Source organism: Clinocottus analis, unplaced genomic scaffold (assembly GCF_023055335.1).
Source record: "Clinocottus analis isolate CAN_PGR_092001 unplaced genomic scaffold, fCliAna1.0.p SCAF_15, whole genome shotgun sequence".
In the NCBI taxonomy this organism is placed as follows: Eukaryota; Metazoa; Chordata; class Actinopteri; order Perciformes; family Cottidae; genus Clinocottus; species Clinocottus analis.
In genome coordinates this window covers 378,843-396,483 of record NW_027175876.1, presented here as the reverse complement: position 1 = coordinate 396,483, position 17,641 = coordinate 378,843, and the positions used below count along the sequence as shown (strand labels likewise).

General features: G+C 48.0%; 2 protein-coding genes across 2 annotated transcripts; one reads left to right on the top strand and one right to left on the bottom strand.

Moving 5' to 3' along the window:
- The first annotated feature begins 290 nt into the window (after positions 1 to 290).
- Positions 291 to 14,758, top strand: znf292b (zinc finger protein 292b). Its single transcript, XM_068576750.1, has 8 exons — positions 291 to 463; positions 3,922 to 4,076; positions 4,245 to 4,323; positions 4,637 to 4,772; positions 5,275 to 5,477; positions 5,659 to 5,795; positions 6,445 to 6,586; positions 7,280 to 14,758. The coding sequence occupies exons 1-8, from the start codon at positions 299 to 301 to the stop codon at positions 14,237 to 14,239; spliced, it is 7,977 nt and encodes a 2,658-aa protein (XP_068432851.1). The 5' UTR covers positions 291 to 298; the 3' UTR covers positions 14,240 to 14,758.
- Positions 14,759 to 16,439: 1,681 nt separating this feature from the next.
- Positions 16,440 to 17,234, bottom strand: gjb7 (gap junction protein beta 7). Its single transcript, XM_068577480.1, has 2 exons — positions 17,109 to 17,234; positions 16,440 to 17,015 (listed from the first exon to the last, which is right to left on the bottom strand). Exons 1-2 carry the CDS (start codon positions 17,232 to 17,234, stop codon positions 16,440 to 16,442), a joined length of 702 nt encoding a protein of 233 aa, XP_068433581.1.
- Between the last annotated feature and the right edge of the window lie 407 nt (positions 17,235 to 17,641).

Genomic DNA, 17,641 nt, shown 5'->3' with positions numbered 1-17,641 from the left:
TGTATATATATGCATATATACAGATAAAATTATATATATATATATATATATATATCCTGTACACACAGAGTTAACGAAGCTGTCTAAATTCAGTTGGACAAAATAATATATATAAATATATATAAATATGTATTTTTGCCAGTTGGGAAAGGCATGAGCACGTTCAAGGCACGTCCTCCTCCGGCGCTTTAAACCAATCCGGATGTGATCTCCGCGGGCGTGGCTACGTCATTACGTAAGCGTCGCCCAGCGTTACGTAGCTACGCTGCAGTGGTACGCGCTGGAGCTGGGTGTGAAGATGGCGGACGAGGAGGCCGAGCAGGACCGAAGTCCTGAGAACGGTGTCAGTGAAACGATCGGGGAGCTCAGACAGCGGCTGCGAGAGCTGCAGGAAGCCGTGATTCGAGAAAGCGACGACCCCCAAACCGAATCCTCCTCCCGGTACTGCCAGGAGTTCTGCCGGGTGAGTTATCTGCCCCAACTGACACATCCAACGAGAGCTAACGAAACCGTAACCTAGCAGCTAGCTGCGCTAGCTCGTAGCTGCGTCTGCCACTGGGGACGTTTTGGGATTTACGTTTCAAAAACAATGTACGTGCACACCTACACGTCACTGACGGGTCCCAGCAGACTAACACCTGCACGTTCCCGGCGCTTGTACTTTTAATTATACCCAGAAATCAGCCCAAACGGCTCAACCTGCGGCTAGCCTGCGTTAGCTCCCAGCCATGTATGTTTGGCTACATGCGCGTGCACGTGAGTGTAATTTCCCTGATTGTGCACTGTTAGCAGACCGAGTTGCTCCTGCGTTTGTAACGGGGCTTTTTTTGTGTGTGTTGTTGGGAGCCACTGCAGTCAACAACAACAACAACAACAATGTGTTGTTGTAAAGTTCACTTATTCGCATTAAATGTGGCGAATACGAGATTTCATAGAACAACACGGATTTGAGAGTTTTTCTAAATCCGCGGTGTTTTTTTCCTGCTGTGTGTACGTGCAAAATAGGACGCACGCTTTTTTTTTTTTTTTGGTGGTGTGTGCAGAAGAGCCACACCGCTATCAATCCAAAGTTGCATATTAAAACAATGGAGCCTAACCGCAACCGGGTGCCCTCGGGTCCCGCACGCTGCCCATCAGTGAGCCATCTGCACGCTCCGGCTGGTAAAGATGTGATTTTGCGTTTACGAGAGGATGAGGAAGAGGAGGGCGGATCTGCACCAAGCAGCGCGATTCCTGTTTCTTGCTCAGCGGATTTGATGTCCTCTTGTCTCAAAGCACCAAGGAGGAGGGGGGAGAAATGCACACAGGTGTAAAAAATGATATTAAAAACACAATTATTAAAATGATGTGTTCTCAAAGTCTTACTGGCAGGGATCGCTCGTATTGTGTGAGAAATGTGGACCGAATGATGTCGAGGATGCTGAGCACAAGGAGAAAAAATGTCCAGACTTTTTCTGTAAAAGTTCATGTTCACGTGTTGTTGCGTCTAGTTTCATTAACATTATTATCATACATAATAGTGATGGTGGTAGCATTGGACTATCCGACCCTGTTTGCGAGGTTCAAGACAAAAATATGCCTAAAATCAACCGTTTATTTATTCATAGGACAGCACACACAGACGGGGAGAGATTCTGTTTTCAACAAGATTAAATAAAACTCTTTTTTTTTTCTATTTTGACACGACCATAATTGTTTTTCTTTTTTTTAAAGCTATAAACCGACTGATGTGACTTTACTCTGATGAAAAGCACCAATTCCGGTGTGTTAATATTGACATTTCTATCAGAATATTGACATTTCAAACCACCATGTATTGCTCTTAAATAAGCCCAAATATTGCACGGCTGTGTCTAAAACCGTTTGGCAGTAATGTAATGACATCATAAAACGGCAACGTCTCAAACCGGACGTCCCGCTTGCCTCTTTTCCGAAGCGTTCCATCGTTTTTTAACCATTTCACGACACTATATTGCCATTTGCCTCGGCGTTGCAGCCGCCATGTTTGTCAAGGATTTAGTCACACGGGAAAAGTGAGCATGAAGTCATCTCTCAGCTTCGTACCCACTTCTTTTGTTTTACAAATTTTGCCGTGTGTGACTTTAGGGTCAAACCTGGAGGAAAGAAGTTACACTTGAGTTGATTAACTTATTGATATTTTATGAATGGAAGTGTAATGGGATGTTGCCAAGAAAAGGATTATTTTTTTATATTCCAGATTGTTTTTTCCCTCTGCTATTTTATCTAACGGAACAGAGAGATGAGAAAAATCTCGCCTGTTGGCTTGCGTGCCTTTGCGTCATAAGTAGTAAACGTGATGGATTTGATTTGGATCGTGATATTAACAATAAGGTCAGAATAGAAACACCGCGACCAAACCCTCGTCCAATTATCTGTTAAATATTCTGTTGACTTGGGAAAACAGAAGCAGCTCTTTTGCCTTTTTTATTCTTCTTCGGGGGATGTTTTCATTCAACCATATCTGAGACTTTAAGCGGCTCAACTGGTGTGAAGGAAACCCCCCGGTTCCCTCGCCATCTGAGAGGAAAAGGTCCTTGTGTGCGTCTGAGTGTTAGCCCCTCCCCCTCAATTATTTATCCTTCTCCATCTACAGATGTTTGTTTGTCATTTTTTTGAATTAAAACCAACATTCTGCCATCAGTTGATGAAGCGCCTTCGGGTGCAATGGATGTATTCACATTGGGGTACCTGCCAGTACCTGTACGAGTACTTCAAAAATACCATCACGGTTGTATCGATGTCTCCTAATGCTGAACATTTTGAACATGCAGTTTTGTGTTTTCCTGCTGCAAACATAGTTCTTGGCAGCAAGGATGAAGCTACTTAACACTTTAAGCGCTCCAGGGGAGCCACAGTAGTCGTTAATTTCGAGGCGAAGCTCCTTCACTTCACACACATTTGAGTGTACACACACACACACACACACACACACACACACACACACACACACACACACACACACACACGTTTGTACAAGTAAAGAAACGAGTGCAGTATCGCTCGCATGTGCACAAGTTTGAGATTAGAGGACGTGTGAAGATCTTCCGTATCTTTTTGAGCGTACAGATGGCCCAAATTGGTCATAATGATGATAATGATGATGATGAGGCCTCTGCAGGAGCAAGCCGGGCCCCGGGCCGTCCTCTGGGACACAACGAGGCTCCTTTTTAAAACGCACTGTGTCTTCTGGAGACGTTGCGACGTGAACGTTGGATGTCAAGACAAAGCCAACACCCACGTGTTGAATTGTGGGCTTTAAAATGTTGAATGATACCAAAAAAACGTATGTAAAGATGTGGAAGTGCATCGCTGGTTTTAATCTGTATGAAGAAGCCGTTGAAGGAATGAAATGTGGCAAAAGTTAGTAATTAATATGCGTTGGATTTAAACATTTACCATAAAGTATGAAAGATGTTGCTTTGATTGCGTCAAACGTTGAATCAAACATTGGAATATATACATACATATATTTTATTAAATTATACTTAATGCTGAACTGCATTGTGGGCTTAAACTGTTGATTAACACCCTCATTGTCCGAGGTTGTGTGACTCAAATGTGCAACACATGTGGCACATTTAAAGATTTTTAATGCAGTATAACCCTGATTTTAAAATACACATATGCAGCATGAATACCTCCAACATTACCGGCAGTGTGTCAAGTCGTGTTGCGTAGTCTTTGTGTAGTCTTTGTGTCTTTGTTTCCATCTGACGCCCGTTGCTTTGTCCGTTCGGCCTTGATGGGCAGAACCGCTTGAGCTCCATTCCCCAAGCTGCTGATAAAAGTTGTGAGTGCACACAGAAAGTCTTTGAGTGGTCGTGTAGTGAATGACCTTGTGTGTGTGTGTGTGTGTGTGTGTGTGTGTGTGTGCGTGTGTGTGTGTCTCTCTTTGTGTAGACGCTGCTGGAGTATGCGGGCCGCTGGAAGACAGAAGAAGAGCCGCTGGCGCTGGTGGAGGTTTACACGGTGGCGCTGCAGAGCTACGCCCAGGCGTCTCCACACCTCTCGCTGCAGTGCGAGAACGTTCCCCTTGTGGTGGAGAGGCTCTCGCTGTGAGTTCCCCCTAGAAGATGGGATTAACTGCAGATAACACACACACACACTCCAGCAATCAATCATCAATACGCTGAATGCAGCTCTGCTTCAAAAGCTAAGTTATTTGAGTTTTCAGATCGTCTTGTGTTTTTTGTTGATCGCTTCCTTCTTTCCTCGTCACGCAGGAGCTTCGTGGAGCTTTTGCTCTCGCTGAAGACGGACGTTCCAGACGGCCTGTGGAAAGAATTCAAGTCGTGTGTACAGGTAAAGCTAAGGCTTCTGTTTAGTAAAAATATCATTTTAAATGCAAGGACGGAACTCAAACTTAAGTTTTGCACCTCAAGACGAAGCACTGCTCCACCTGGTGCTTTTTGTTTACGCAAGAAAAAAAGATGGACGCGATGTTACCGCTGCTCTTCTTTTATACAACATTAGAGTTTGAATATCTGAGCTTTTAACTCAATACTTTTACATTAACTTGTAATTTATCTCTACCGAGTGTTTACGAGATGGATTTAGTTCCTCTTCTCTGTCTGCTAATAGTTTAAGTCGTGTTTTCTTCTCCTCTCGTGTGCAGTTTGCGTCCCGGGCGCTGCAGGAGAACAGCATCTCCCAGCTGCCCCAGCTCTCGGCTCTGGGCCGGCACGACGGCGTCTGGACCAACGGAGTCCTGCAGGGCCTCCTGACGGCCGAGGAGCTCCAGACCCAACACGGTGAGCTCCAGCACCAGCACCCCGGGGTCCAAGAGGCGGGTTTCAGGTCCCAAACGCGCTGCAGTGTCTCCGACAACGGAGTTGTTTGTTCAGCATTAAGAACCGGGACAATGCGTCAATTCAATAAATTAAAAAAACACTATTATAGGACACTTCTTTAGTCAATACGACTTCACATCTGAAGCCAGACAGCCGCCGGCTGCAGAACACAAGTTTGACAAGTTTCCTGGTAAAAGTGAAAAGTGTGTCGTACAAGTACATCAAACGGTCGTTTGCTCTTTGGAGCTTCGAGGCCACGGAGCAAGTGAGACGTGTTTCATTCACTTCACTTTAGAAATGGGAAAACTGTACATCAATGCAGGATTCTATTATTTTTATGTGTTCACATGAGCAGTAACACGGTTCTCCGGTTCCGCGTGTGTAAACGTCCTTGTTTACAAAACATTCCTACTCGACTCATGAAATCTGACTCAACTGTTTGGTTTTGTTTCTCTTCTCCCAGTCGAGGAGTTCCTGGTGCAGGAGGGACTGGTTCTGCTGGAAATGAGAGTGAGGCAGATGATGAAGGGGAACCAGCTGGGGAAAGCCGCCCTGCTGGCCAAGGTGTGCTCCGAGTGCCACGCCTTCCAGGGGAAGGGACTCTTCAAGCAGATGTACCTGGTGTGCCTCTGCGCTACCTCAGAACAGGACCAGCTGATGGACCAGGTGATCATTTAAAAGCCAACACTTGATTCATGACGTCCGACTTTTGCCATGTCTCATGTCCTGTAATACCTTTCTTCTGCCACAAGAGGGCAGGCTACACTTAGAAGCGTTTATGATGCCTCCTGTTCCTTTTTAAAAATATGAGATGATGAAGCTTTGTGGGTGTTTTCCATCCGTGCAGCTTTCCAAGGAGGATTGCCGCGATGTGTTGGAGATGATCTGCAACCTGGAGTCAGACGGAGACGAGCGGGCGGCGTTCAGCTTGTGCTCGGCCTTCCTGACCCGACAGCTTCTCCAGGGAGACACCTACTGCTCTTGGTAAGAAACCACAAGACAGACGGTTTGATGCGCAACTATGTGTTTCTTCGCTGTGTGGAGGGAGGAACAGATGTGACCTCGATCCTTTTAGTCTCAGAATCTACACGTCTTAAAACGTTTGAGGCTTCATCCCACTTACAAAGATATAAAACACAAAATATATTGAAGATAAATAAAAAACAAATTTATAAATAATAATAAAATATATTTCATGTGTGTTTAAAAAAATATATATATATGTGTGTATATTTTTATATATATTTCTTTGATTATTATTTATATTAAAAATCTATATATTTTAAAAAAGAAATATTTAAAAAATAAATCTTTATTATACGTTTTCAAAGTTTTTTTTGTTAAATTTTCTAACATTCATTAATGTATATATGTTGTATTTCTATTCATTCAAATTCAAATATTTTTTTGCATTGTCTGAATTATTTTTGCGAGACTAATCTATTGTGAGAAAAAGACTGGAATCACTTGCCCATAATCAATGTGTCGTTTTAATGAACGCTGTCCCCGGCTGACGAAGCTCTTCCCTCCTGTGTTTGTGTCATTATGTTGTTGTGAGTATTTAGAGGCTGATAGTCAGTACGAGCGTCAATAGATGGATCAATGACTAAATGAACTCCTTTTCTTCCCACAGGGAGCTCACTCTGTTTTGGAGCAAGCTGTTGAAGAGGTTGGAGCCGTCGGAGCAAGCCTTCCTCGACGGATGTCGCCAGATGTCTTTACTCTCTAAGACCGTGTACCACATCCTGTTCCTCATCAAGGTCATCCAATCAGAGGTCAGTAAACTGTCAGCTGATGTGCTGCTATCAAACAAGTTTTCATCACTTTATACTTTTTCCAATTCATTGTAGCGAAAAGTACGTTTTCTATTTCCAGGCTTGGAAAAATCCTATAAAAAAAAAGTAATGTAAATGTGTTATATTCATGTGTTCATGACGTTCATTTACGCTGAGTTTGAAATAATGAATATGCTTTTAAAAGAAAGAGGCTTAAAATATAAGCAGCATACATACAGTCATATAAATGTTTAATCTTTTAATGAAACTTTTAATCAATATGTCCTCGTCCACGTCGTCCTCGTCCTCGTCCTCGTCCTCGTCTACGTCCTCGTCTACGTCCTCGTCTACGTCCTCGTCCATGTCCTCGTCCTCGTCCTCGTCCTCGTCCACGTCCTCGTCCTCGTCTCATTCATTTGTGTCATTTCTCATTCATTTGTGTCATTTAAGGTTCACTGTATGCTTTGAATTCTCGTTGGTTTAAAAACTACATTTTATCACTTTTTACTGTTTACACACTTGTTTGCTCATAGACATTTGGTTAAACATTATGGAAATTGGGTTTAAAGTCATGGACATTTGGTTTAAAGTCATGGACATTTGGTTAAAAGTCATGGAAAATGTGTATGAACCCTATATTTAACTCCTTGTTTGGCAGCTTAAAGTTACTCTGCTTCCTCTCTTTTTCCACAGATCGACAGCGATGGACTGCCGGTGTGCATCGAGATGTGCATCAGGGCTCTGCGAATGGAATCAAACGACGGCACCACCAAGGCCACCGTGTGTAAAACCATTTCCTGCTTGCTTCCCACCGACCTGGAGGTCAAGCGCGCCTGCCAGCTGACGGAGTTCCTCTTGGAGCCCACGGTGGACTCCTACTACGCCGTGGAGACTCTCTACAACGAACCGGATCAGAAGCTGGAGGAGGAGAACATGCCTGTTCCCAACTCGCTGCGCTGCGAGCTCCTGCTGGTTTTTAAAACCCAGTGGCCTTTCGACCCGGAGTTCTGGGACTGGAAAACGCTGAAGCGCCACTGCCTGGCGCTGATGGGCGAGGAAGCGTCGATCGTGTCGTCCATCGACTTGCTGAACGACACCGAGGACCCCGAGGAGGACGACGACTTCCTCGGCCAGGGCGGCTTCGGGAACATCCCGGACCACAACGTCAGCGGCACCTACGAACTGAACGACATCACCGATAAAAGACAGAAGAACAGGGAGATGAAGAAGCTGCGCGAGAAAGGTTTCATATCCGCCAGGTTCAGAAACTGGCAGGCGTACATGCAGTACTGCGTGCTATGCGACAAAGAGTTTCTCGGCCACCGGATCGTACGGCACGCGCAGACCCACCTGAGCGGCGGCGTGTACAGCTGCCCGATATGCACGCAATCCTTCGCCTCGAAGGACACATTGCTCCCGCACGTGACCTCGCACGTCAAACAGTCGTGCAAGGAGCGGCTGACCGCCATGAAGACCAACAAGAAGTTGGCCAATCCCAAAACGGCCGCCCCCGTCATTGCGGCGTTGAAGTCCAAGACGGAAAACAAGGTCCTTGAAAACGGCGCCCGCCTGAGTCCGAAGGGCGGGCTGAGTCAGAACGTTCTGCCCAGGGTGCCCCGGTGTCACACGGACAACGGCGAGGACAACGTGTGCCCGGTCGGGAAATGCCGACGCAGCTTCAAGTTTTTCCGAAATCTCATCGCGCACGTCAAAGCTCACGGGGACAACGAGGAGGCGAAGAGTTTCCTGGAAATGCAGAGCAAGAAGGTCGTCTGCCAGTACTGCCGGCGCCACTTTATCAACGTCGGCCACCTGAACGACCACCTGCAGGTCCACTGCGGCACCAGGCCGTACATATGCATCCAGTTGAACTGCAAGGCGAGCTTCCTGTCCAACACTGAACTCTTGATACACAGGAAGACGCATTCGGTCTTCAAGGCCCGTTGCATGTTTCCCAACTGCGGCAAGATTTTCCACGAGGCCTTCAAGCTGTACGACCACGAGGCACAGCATTACAAAACGTTCACTTGCAAAACCGCGGACTGCGCCAAGGTTTTCCATTCGCAGCACCAGCTAGATTTGCACCAGGAGTCGCACCAGGAGTCGCACCAGGAGTCGCACCAGGAGTCGCACCAGGAGTCGCACCAGGAGTCGCACCAGGAGTCGCACCAGGAGTCGCACCAGGAGTCGCACCAGGAGTCGCACCAGGAGTCGCACCAGGAGTCGCACCAGGACCCGCGCGCTAATCCGGAAGAGGAGGAAGGAAGCCCGGTGACGGCCGACCGCGTCGCACCAAATATGCAGCCCGGCCCTTCACTCATCGAACAAATGCTTTCCAACCGCACTCCCGTCAAACAAGAGACTTCCCAAGGCGACTGGAAACCCGAGAGCGCTGGTATTTCGAACAATGGGAGGCTGCCGGAGCCCATTGAGAGCTTACGGGAATCCCCACGACTGCCGCCGGAACAATTCGGACAATATAGACTCAAACAGGAACCACTGAACGCGCTTTGCTCTGCCACCAGTCACACGCAGGATTTTAATCATTCTGTTATTCAGCCTGCCAATTTCCTCTCGTCCGATCAGAGTGAACCCAGACGTAGTTCAGTTAGTCATTCTTTTGATAGTATGAGACCGCTCCAACACCATCAACCAGTACCTCCATTTCAAGCTAATTTAGGTAGCGCATCGCACGGCTGTAATACCGGTGTCTTGCACGGCCGACCACAAATGTTCCCCTGTAGTTTAAATACCGGAACGACGGGTTACAACTCCGACTGCAACTTGCCAGGGCAGCAACAACATCAACAACAACGGCCAATGTGTAGTAGCAACCTGTTGACGTTGCCGTCCCCGCAGAACTCCGTCGAGCCGGCAATGTCGCAACCACTTCCTCCGACGGTAACCCCTCAGCCGCTTACCGGGAACCGATCGTCGGAGAGCTCCGCGGCGTCAGCAACGAGCGCCGGACCCCCGCCAGGCCACAGGGAGCGATTCCACTGCCCGTTTGAAACCTGCCAGAGGCACTACAGCTCCTCCAGGAGCGTGTCCAAGCACATGAAAACCATTCACTCCGATTTTTATGAGCGGTGGAAACTCGCTCGGACTAAAATCAAGATCACCTACGCGCCGGCGTCGAGCACGTCGTCCGCCGGACACCTCGGTCCGTCGTCCGCCGGACACCTCGGTCCGTCGTCCGCCGGACACCTCGGTCCGTCGACCGCCGGACACCTCGGTCCTTCGTCCGCCGGACACCTCGGTCCTTCGTCCGCCGGACACCTCGGTCCTTCGTCCGCCGGACACCTCGGTCCTTCGTCCGCCGGACACCTCGGTCCTTCGTCCGCCGGACACCTCGGTCCTTCGTCCGTCGGACACCTCGGTTCGGCCGCCTCGGTTCAGAACCAGCTGCCCAGCAGAGTACCAGTTCATGGAGTTCAAAGGCAGAACGTCATCCAGTCGCCTCCTTATATAAATATGGGTGTACGGTTAAACTGTTCCACACTACATTCCCATTCATGTTCCCACAACAAGAATGCTTCTCTCCTGATGGAAAAGGTGTTAAACCCTATCGTTCTCTCTCAGCTGGGAAGTGATACCGCTCCGATAACTGGGCAGTGCCACGTTTCAGGTAGTCAAAATTGGCTCTCGGCTCCTGGAAGTGAACAAATTCAAAACTGTGGCTCCCCCCGAGTCTATGCGTCGAACACACAAGTCGAGTCCTCGCAGTTGCCGCTCATAGGGAATGGACCCCGGCCTGTTATGCCCTCGTACATGGACTGTGCTAAGGAAGTGTCGCAACAAGCAGAAAGCCATATTGCGCCATATCCATCCCAGATGCAAAGCAGCTTAGTCTCCGGTTCCAGGGAGCCAGAAAAAACTCAGTCAATGCAAAGTAACATGCAGTCTACTTTCCCCCCTTTGAATGGTGCAAGCCAAAAGCACTTCAACAACCAACCTCTAAACGGCCCAGTTGTCTCTGAAAACCACCCTGAAAATCAAAAGCCGGCCAGAAAAAGCAAACGGACCAAATGGCCAGCGATCATCAGGGACGGCAAATTCGGTTGCTGCAGGTGTTTTAGGCAATTCGATAGTCCCAAATCCCTCGGGGGCCATTTGTCAAAACGTGTGAGCTGCAAACCGTACGACGAGTCCGAACTCAACACCGACCTGCCAACCTCCTTTCTCGACCTCCTCAATTCAGAGCCGACGGTCGACCCCGCTCAGCCGCTGGCGTCTTACAGCCCTCCTACTGTTTATCAGGAGAAGCCTCACCCATCTATCATGAATGGTTCAGCAGCTGCAAAAGATTACCCCGCTCCTATTTATTCCCAAGATGATGTGCCGGTGTACGACAATGGTGAGACAAACGATGACATTCTTAAGCAAATCATGGCTGAATCCAACCTGTCTGAACTTTTTGTAAACACACCTGCGCCGCAGCCATTGTTCCAAAACCCTTGTGTTCCCTATTTAGCTGGTGAACGCCTGCTGGGGAGCTCCGTCATACGGCACACAGAAAACGTCCAGGTGAAGGAAGAGGACAATTCGTACAGTGGATCCCATTATTCGCAGCCCGACGTCGACATGTTTGCCGGGAGCGAGTTTCCTGACCCGCTTCTCTCGCAGATTCTCAAAGAAGAGCCGCCTGCCACAAACCACAGAGAGAGGTATCGCTCTCCGGCGGCCATGCACACGGCGGCTTCAAACCCAGTGGCGCGGACTCAGTTTTCCAATAGTCAGCTCGGTGCGGCGACACGTGGCCTGAAGGTGGAGACGCAAAGGACGACGCAGGAGCACGACGTTAAAAAGAGACTGCGGGAGCAGATTTTGTCCGGCGACTTCCACCACGGAAACAGCTCATGCCACTCAAGCAAAACCGACCCCAACACCAATTTGAGTGCCGCATCTTTTGCCCCGATGTTCGGTTCCTCCTCCTCCGACTACGGGCTTCATCCGATGTTCCGTGAGACAAAGAGTGACTCTGCTTTCCCTCAAGGGAACTGTACAATCATGCCGTGGACCTCTGCCGAAATTGAACGACTTCTGAACACGCAGAGCTTCACCGGTTTCAGAGAGACCGCCACACCGCCGCCGCCGCAGGAGGTCCTGAGCCTCGCAGGGTTTCACGCGAACGAAGCTGATCTGGAGCCCGGCCGGTTGTCTGCCGCGCAGCAACAGTGGATGATGGAAGTTCAACGTGCGTTTGAAAGTCTCGACTTAATCCGACAGAGATCCGATCGAATGGGCGCCGCACCCGCGAAACAAAGCAACGTCCCCGCGCCGAGCCCAACCGCACCTCCGAAGAACGCCGTCAAACCATTTGCGTGCGAGAACTGCCAGTTCAGTTCCATATCGGGTGAAGCATTCTGGAAACACCTCTCCAAAGCTCACAACTACACCATCGAGATGGTGAACGTGGTTAAAAAGAAGTACGGCCAATACGCTCCCTTCAAGTGTCTCAAATGCGGCAAGAGATTCACCCGCAACTCGAACCTGCGCGCGCACTACAACTCTGTTCACAAATTGCTGGCTCAGGAAATCGCGGACCTGGATACCCAGCGCAGAGAGGCCAAGGCTGCCACGGCCGCCGCTCTTCAGCAATGTCTGCCCGCGAAACCGCAAACCCCGGCGCCCACGTCACGCCAAGATGCCGTGCAACACGAACAGGCGTCCGTGTCAATCCTCGATGCGACTAACCAGAAAGTACAAGATGACAATCGTTTCTCGGTCATTCAGCCCTTGCAAACCCCTCCCGTGCCCAAGCAAGAGATGCTGCCACCAGCGCAGGCCCACACCTCCACATCGAGCTTCCAGTCGACGCATTGGTCTCGTCAACGGCCGTACGGCAAACGAATCGCCCACGTGCCAAAAGTTCATCTCACCCAGGCTATGTCTGCCGGTGGGGCTCCGGCTCCGACGCCGGCTCCCGACAAGCAACCTGGCGTCAACGGGCTGGCGAGAGTTCAGCCGAGCGTCGACGTAACGAGGAAGTCGAGGAAGCCCCACTCGCGGACCTCCACCAGTCCGTACAGACCCTACCGCTGCGTTCACCAGGGTTGCGTGGCGGCCTTCACCATCCAACACAACCTGATCCTCCACTACAGGGCCGTTCACCAGTCGGCTCTGTCGGCACTGGCGGTGAACAAAGAGCAGCCGGACCAGAGCGACGAGCAGGACGAGACGACGGACCACTGCGACGAGGAGGAGGAGGAGGACGACGATGATGACGACGATGAGGAGTCGTTGTCGGACGTGGAGCTCCCACAAATTTTAGAATTCAGATGCCAAGTCAAAGACTGCTCGCGCGTTTTCCAAGAAGTTCCCAACCTTCTGCAGCATTACCTGCAGCTGCATTGTTTCAACCTCGAGAAGATCGGCAGCATCTTGTCCAGCGTCAAGCTCGGCAAGTTCGCCTGCAGCCAGCAAGGCTGCGCGGCCTCCTTCACCGCGTTCTGGAAGTACATAGCGCACGTCAAGGAGCAGCACAAGGAGTTGAAGCTGGTCAAACACGAACAATTTAACGGCTCGTTCAAGTGCGAGATCGAAGGCTGCGACCGGAGGTACGCCACCAAGTCCAACCTGCTCAGGCACATCATGAAGAAGCATGAGGACCTGTACCAGCCCAAGATAAAGACCGAGCAGATGGAAGACGAGATCAAACAAAACGCAAAGGCTTTGCTTTACCAATTTACCAAGACGAGCAATGGGAAGGAAAACATAGAGAGCAATAAAAAGATCCTCCAGAGGCCGAGCGACACAAAGAGAGTGGTGAGCAAGGCCAAAAGCAACCACTGGACTAAATATGGGAAACCCTCGTTGAAGTCTAAAGTGGAGGCGTCGTCCATGTGCACCAAGAGGTTTCCTCTGCAGTACCCGTGCATGATTAAAGGCTGCGATACCGTCACTAAGTCAGAGCGGAGCATATTGAAGCATTACGTGGGGCACGGGCTGTCGGAAAAGTACCTGGAGCAGCAGAGGAGTCACTTCATATTCTGCAAGAAGTTCCCCAGGCAGAAGTGCCGCTCCGTCAGAAGTGACGATTCCAAATCGGAGAACACCTCGGACCTGTCGGACAACGAGCTGACGTCGGACGCCGGCCTGGAGGGCGGGACGTACGGGTACTCCAAGCCCGTTCTGCGCAAGAGGGCCTCGGCGGGGTCGCCCGCCACGGTGTTCGAGAGCAAACTGTCCACCGACGAGAGTTCGGACGGCTCTGTGGTGATCAAGCGCAAGCGGGGGCGCCCGCGAAAACTGGTGGGCAAGTCCGAGAAACGCAAGAAAATCCCGCGCACGACCAAAGTCCAGGTGGCCTACAGCCGGGACGACGAATCCGACTCGTCTTGCGCAGCGATGCTGCACGACGAGAACGCCGCGCCCCTGGCCTCGTTCAAACCCATGGGGTTTGAGATGTCCTTCTTGAAGTTCCTGGAGCAGTCGAACAAATGCGAACCCCTGACGGTGAAGGTGGGCGTCCCGGGCGCGTGGGCCAGGGCGTCCGGGCTGCACTCCAGAGACACGTGCGTGCGGTTCAGCAACCGACAGAACGCCAAATCCCTCAGCAAGGTCAAAATTGTAATCGACGGGGCCTTTTCGGGCGTCACCGAGCTCATGTTGAAACAGCTGCAGGACACGCGGCCCACAGTGGTGTTGTAGAAGACACAAAAAGACAAGAGACTGACTCGTTTTTTTGTTTTTGTAAAGCAGAACCTCAGGACTAGAATGAGTTACATCTGCTGCTGACTGGTGCCCGACATGTGAAATATTTTCTACTCAATCAGCTATAAAAAAAAAAAAAGAAAAAAGATGAAGCAAAACAAGTTGTTTTGACTTATGCTGTATTATCTGTACAATTTGTCTTTTTTTCTTTTTTAATGACAAAGTATATAGCATGTTTTTATTTATGGACGGTCTAAAAGGTTTCCTTGATCATTGACGATGTGACATCGGCCTTTTCGGTGTCTTAATAATATCCCTGTGGGACATAGAGACAAAATGAGATTTTGAAATGGGTTGTATCGTTGTGTGTGTGTGTGTGTGTGTGTGTGTGTGTGTGTGTGTGTGCGCGTGTGTGTAGCTTGTGATTCCAAGATGTTGATTATTGTGCGTTGGTTATATAGTCACCCGCTGCCACCAGCAGTCTTATTAAATGAACAGTTGTTTTTTTTACAACCAGTTCGACTTGTTTTTCGTCCTTTGTTATCGCTTCCGTGTGGTTTAAGGTGTCAACTTTGGTTGCTGATGCACGCAGACGGAAATCTTCTTGAATTATTGCAAACAAATTGGCCTCCGTTCTGCAGAGTTGTGTCATTTCTGAACTAGTAAATGAGATAATTTCAAATTAAATGCTCATCAGCAACGTGAAAGTCATTTTTGAATGTTTCCAAATTCATCCAGCAAATGCAGTATTTCCCAAAATGTTGAAATTTCCCTTTTTTTTTTTTTTAAACGAAGGCCTACAGTGTAGAGCTCCTTACCTGTTAGCAAGATGCTAACACTCTTAAGCAGCGGTGTTATTTAATGTTGGGTTGACCATTCCCGTTTATTCATTGTCTTCGGGTTAATTGCCAATAAAAACATTGTGTTCATTGTGTAGTTGAGAAGGGAAAAAAGCATATTCGTGGTGAAAATATTAATTTATTATTGCCCTTAACATAATAACAAGCTGATAGTATCATCTAAATGTTAATGAGTCACAATTCTAAATAGAAACGACACGTTGTACAAAGACGGATCAACAAAAAGTATAGAAGTGGTGGCTACGGCAGTCCGCTTGGTGAGTTTAATTCAGCTTTTTAGGAAAAGATTGTATAAAATTATGACCGCAAACCGATGGACTGCAGACGTTGCTGCTTGCTATTGAGTTTGAATGAAGTGTGTTTTGTGACATTTTATTTTTATTGACCGTTTCTTAAGAATTTAACCTGAGAACTGAACGTGAAATGTCAGAATCACATTTGTTTTAGATAATCACCAACCACATTGTTAAAATACTTCACATGAAGGAATGCAGGCACAATATAATAAATAATGATTACTTTCAGACACGCAGTGCTAGCTTTGTGATTGGCTGTCAAAGCACCAGCCCTTTGTTTTTATTGACACAAAAAACATGTCCTCCCACCTGACACACAACAAATAGGATAATTTTTTATTTTTTTTAAATGTACTTTATGTTCAGGCCGTTTTTTTTTTTATTCAACATTTTGGGTCTCCATACTACTCTACAAGAATTGGAGATTTATTTAATTTGTCTAGTCCAACTTATTAGTATTAAGATATCCAAGACTACTTTTACTTTGAAGGAGTTTTGGCAAATAACTCAAAATATAAATTTAACTCCAGTTTCTCAGCTCTGCAGCTGCATTAATCATTTAAATGTGTTCAATAGAGCTTTTTTTCCACAGTATATATTTTAGTTTCTCATAGCAGGAAAGCACAAGTGTATTAGGAATAATTTAAGTCTTTTTAGTGAGAGCTCCAGAAATGCAGATTTACCATCATTCAACGTTGATGTTTACCCTGCCTGGTAAACACGCAATCTGAATCTCTGAATCCAAATTTTTAGAATTAATCTTAACAAAACTCCTCCAAAGCCTCGGAAGACACAAATAATTTCAAAATGTTTAAATGGTGAATAAAAAGTGTGTCATGGCAGCTTTTTTGGAATCAAATTTCCCCGCTTAAACTGAATCCACCCCGTCAGTGTTTTGTCTGGTCATTAACATATTTATAATTATAATTAGTTTGTTCTAACTAGTAAACGCAAAGCTTTCCTCCTCGTCGGCCCCTATGCTCCATTACAGCGTAGTCAGCAGCGTCCATGTTTGGTTTCCTCGTGGGAACTCCCGGCCTCTCAGGACTGGACGGGCTGGTTTTCAGCAGCCGGTGCGGGCCGCACGCCGCCGCCCTCCACGTTTCCTCTGAGCTCGGCCGGTACGAACCCGTCGGCGACGGACGCCGCCGTCGACCGGCATCGGCTGGCGGGCCGGCGCTCCTCCACGGGCACGTAGCGCCGCGTGAAACACTTCCACATGTGCTTCCACACGATGTACGCCAGCTCGGCCAGATTCAGGGCGATGCACAGCACGGACGTGCAGCCCATGATGTAGAGGAAGATCTTCTTCTCCGTGGCCCTGCCCACGAAGCAGTCCTCCGTGTTGGGGCAGGGGCTCTGGCTACAGCGCAGCAGCGTGGGCACCGCGAAGCCGTCGTACAGGAAGTAGAACGCCAGCAGGGAGCCGGCCTCGAAGGCGATCTTGAAGACCAGGCTGACGACGTAGGTGCAGAACAGGCCTCCGTCCAGGCTGCCTTTGTCCTTGTACAGCTTGCGGTGGTGCTTGGCCTCGCGGTGCTCGCGGTAGCCCACGTGCAGGGCCACCAGCAGGGACGGGGTGGACACCATGATGAGCTGCAGGGCCCACAGGCGCACCTGCGAGATGGGGAAGAAGTGGTCGAAGCAGGCGTTCTCGCAACCGGGCTGCCGCGTGTTGCACACAAAGTCACGCTGCTCGTCCTTCCACACCTGCTCGGCCGCCGCCACGTACACCAGGATCCGGAAGAGGAAGACCACGGAGAGCCAGATGCGGCCGATCACCGTGGAGTACTTGTTCACCCCGCTGAGGATGTTCTCCAGGAAGCCCCAGTTCATCTTCCCCAGTCTGCTGCTGAGGAATACACCCATTAAATACAATGTTTACAAATCTCCAACATGTATATTTGTTATATATATATGTATATTTGTTATATATATATATATATATATATATATATATATATATATATATATATATATATATATATATATATATATATATATATATATATATATATATATATATCTATATATATATTCTATGTTTTAACGTATATATTATTAATAGGATATACATTTTTTCTATATATTGTATTATTTATATAATGATTTTTTAATATGTAAATATAATATATTTTGTTGATATACATATTTTTTATATTTCTTTTTTTCTTTATATATCTATATTTTCATTTATTGTTGACTTTTTTTTAAAATTTAATCCCAATAAAAATATAAGCATT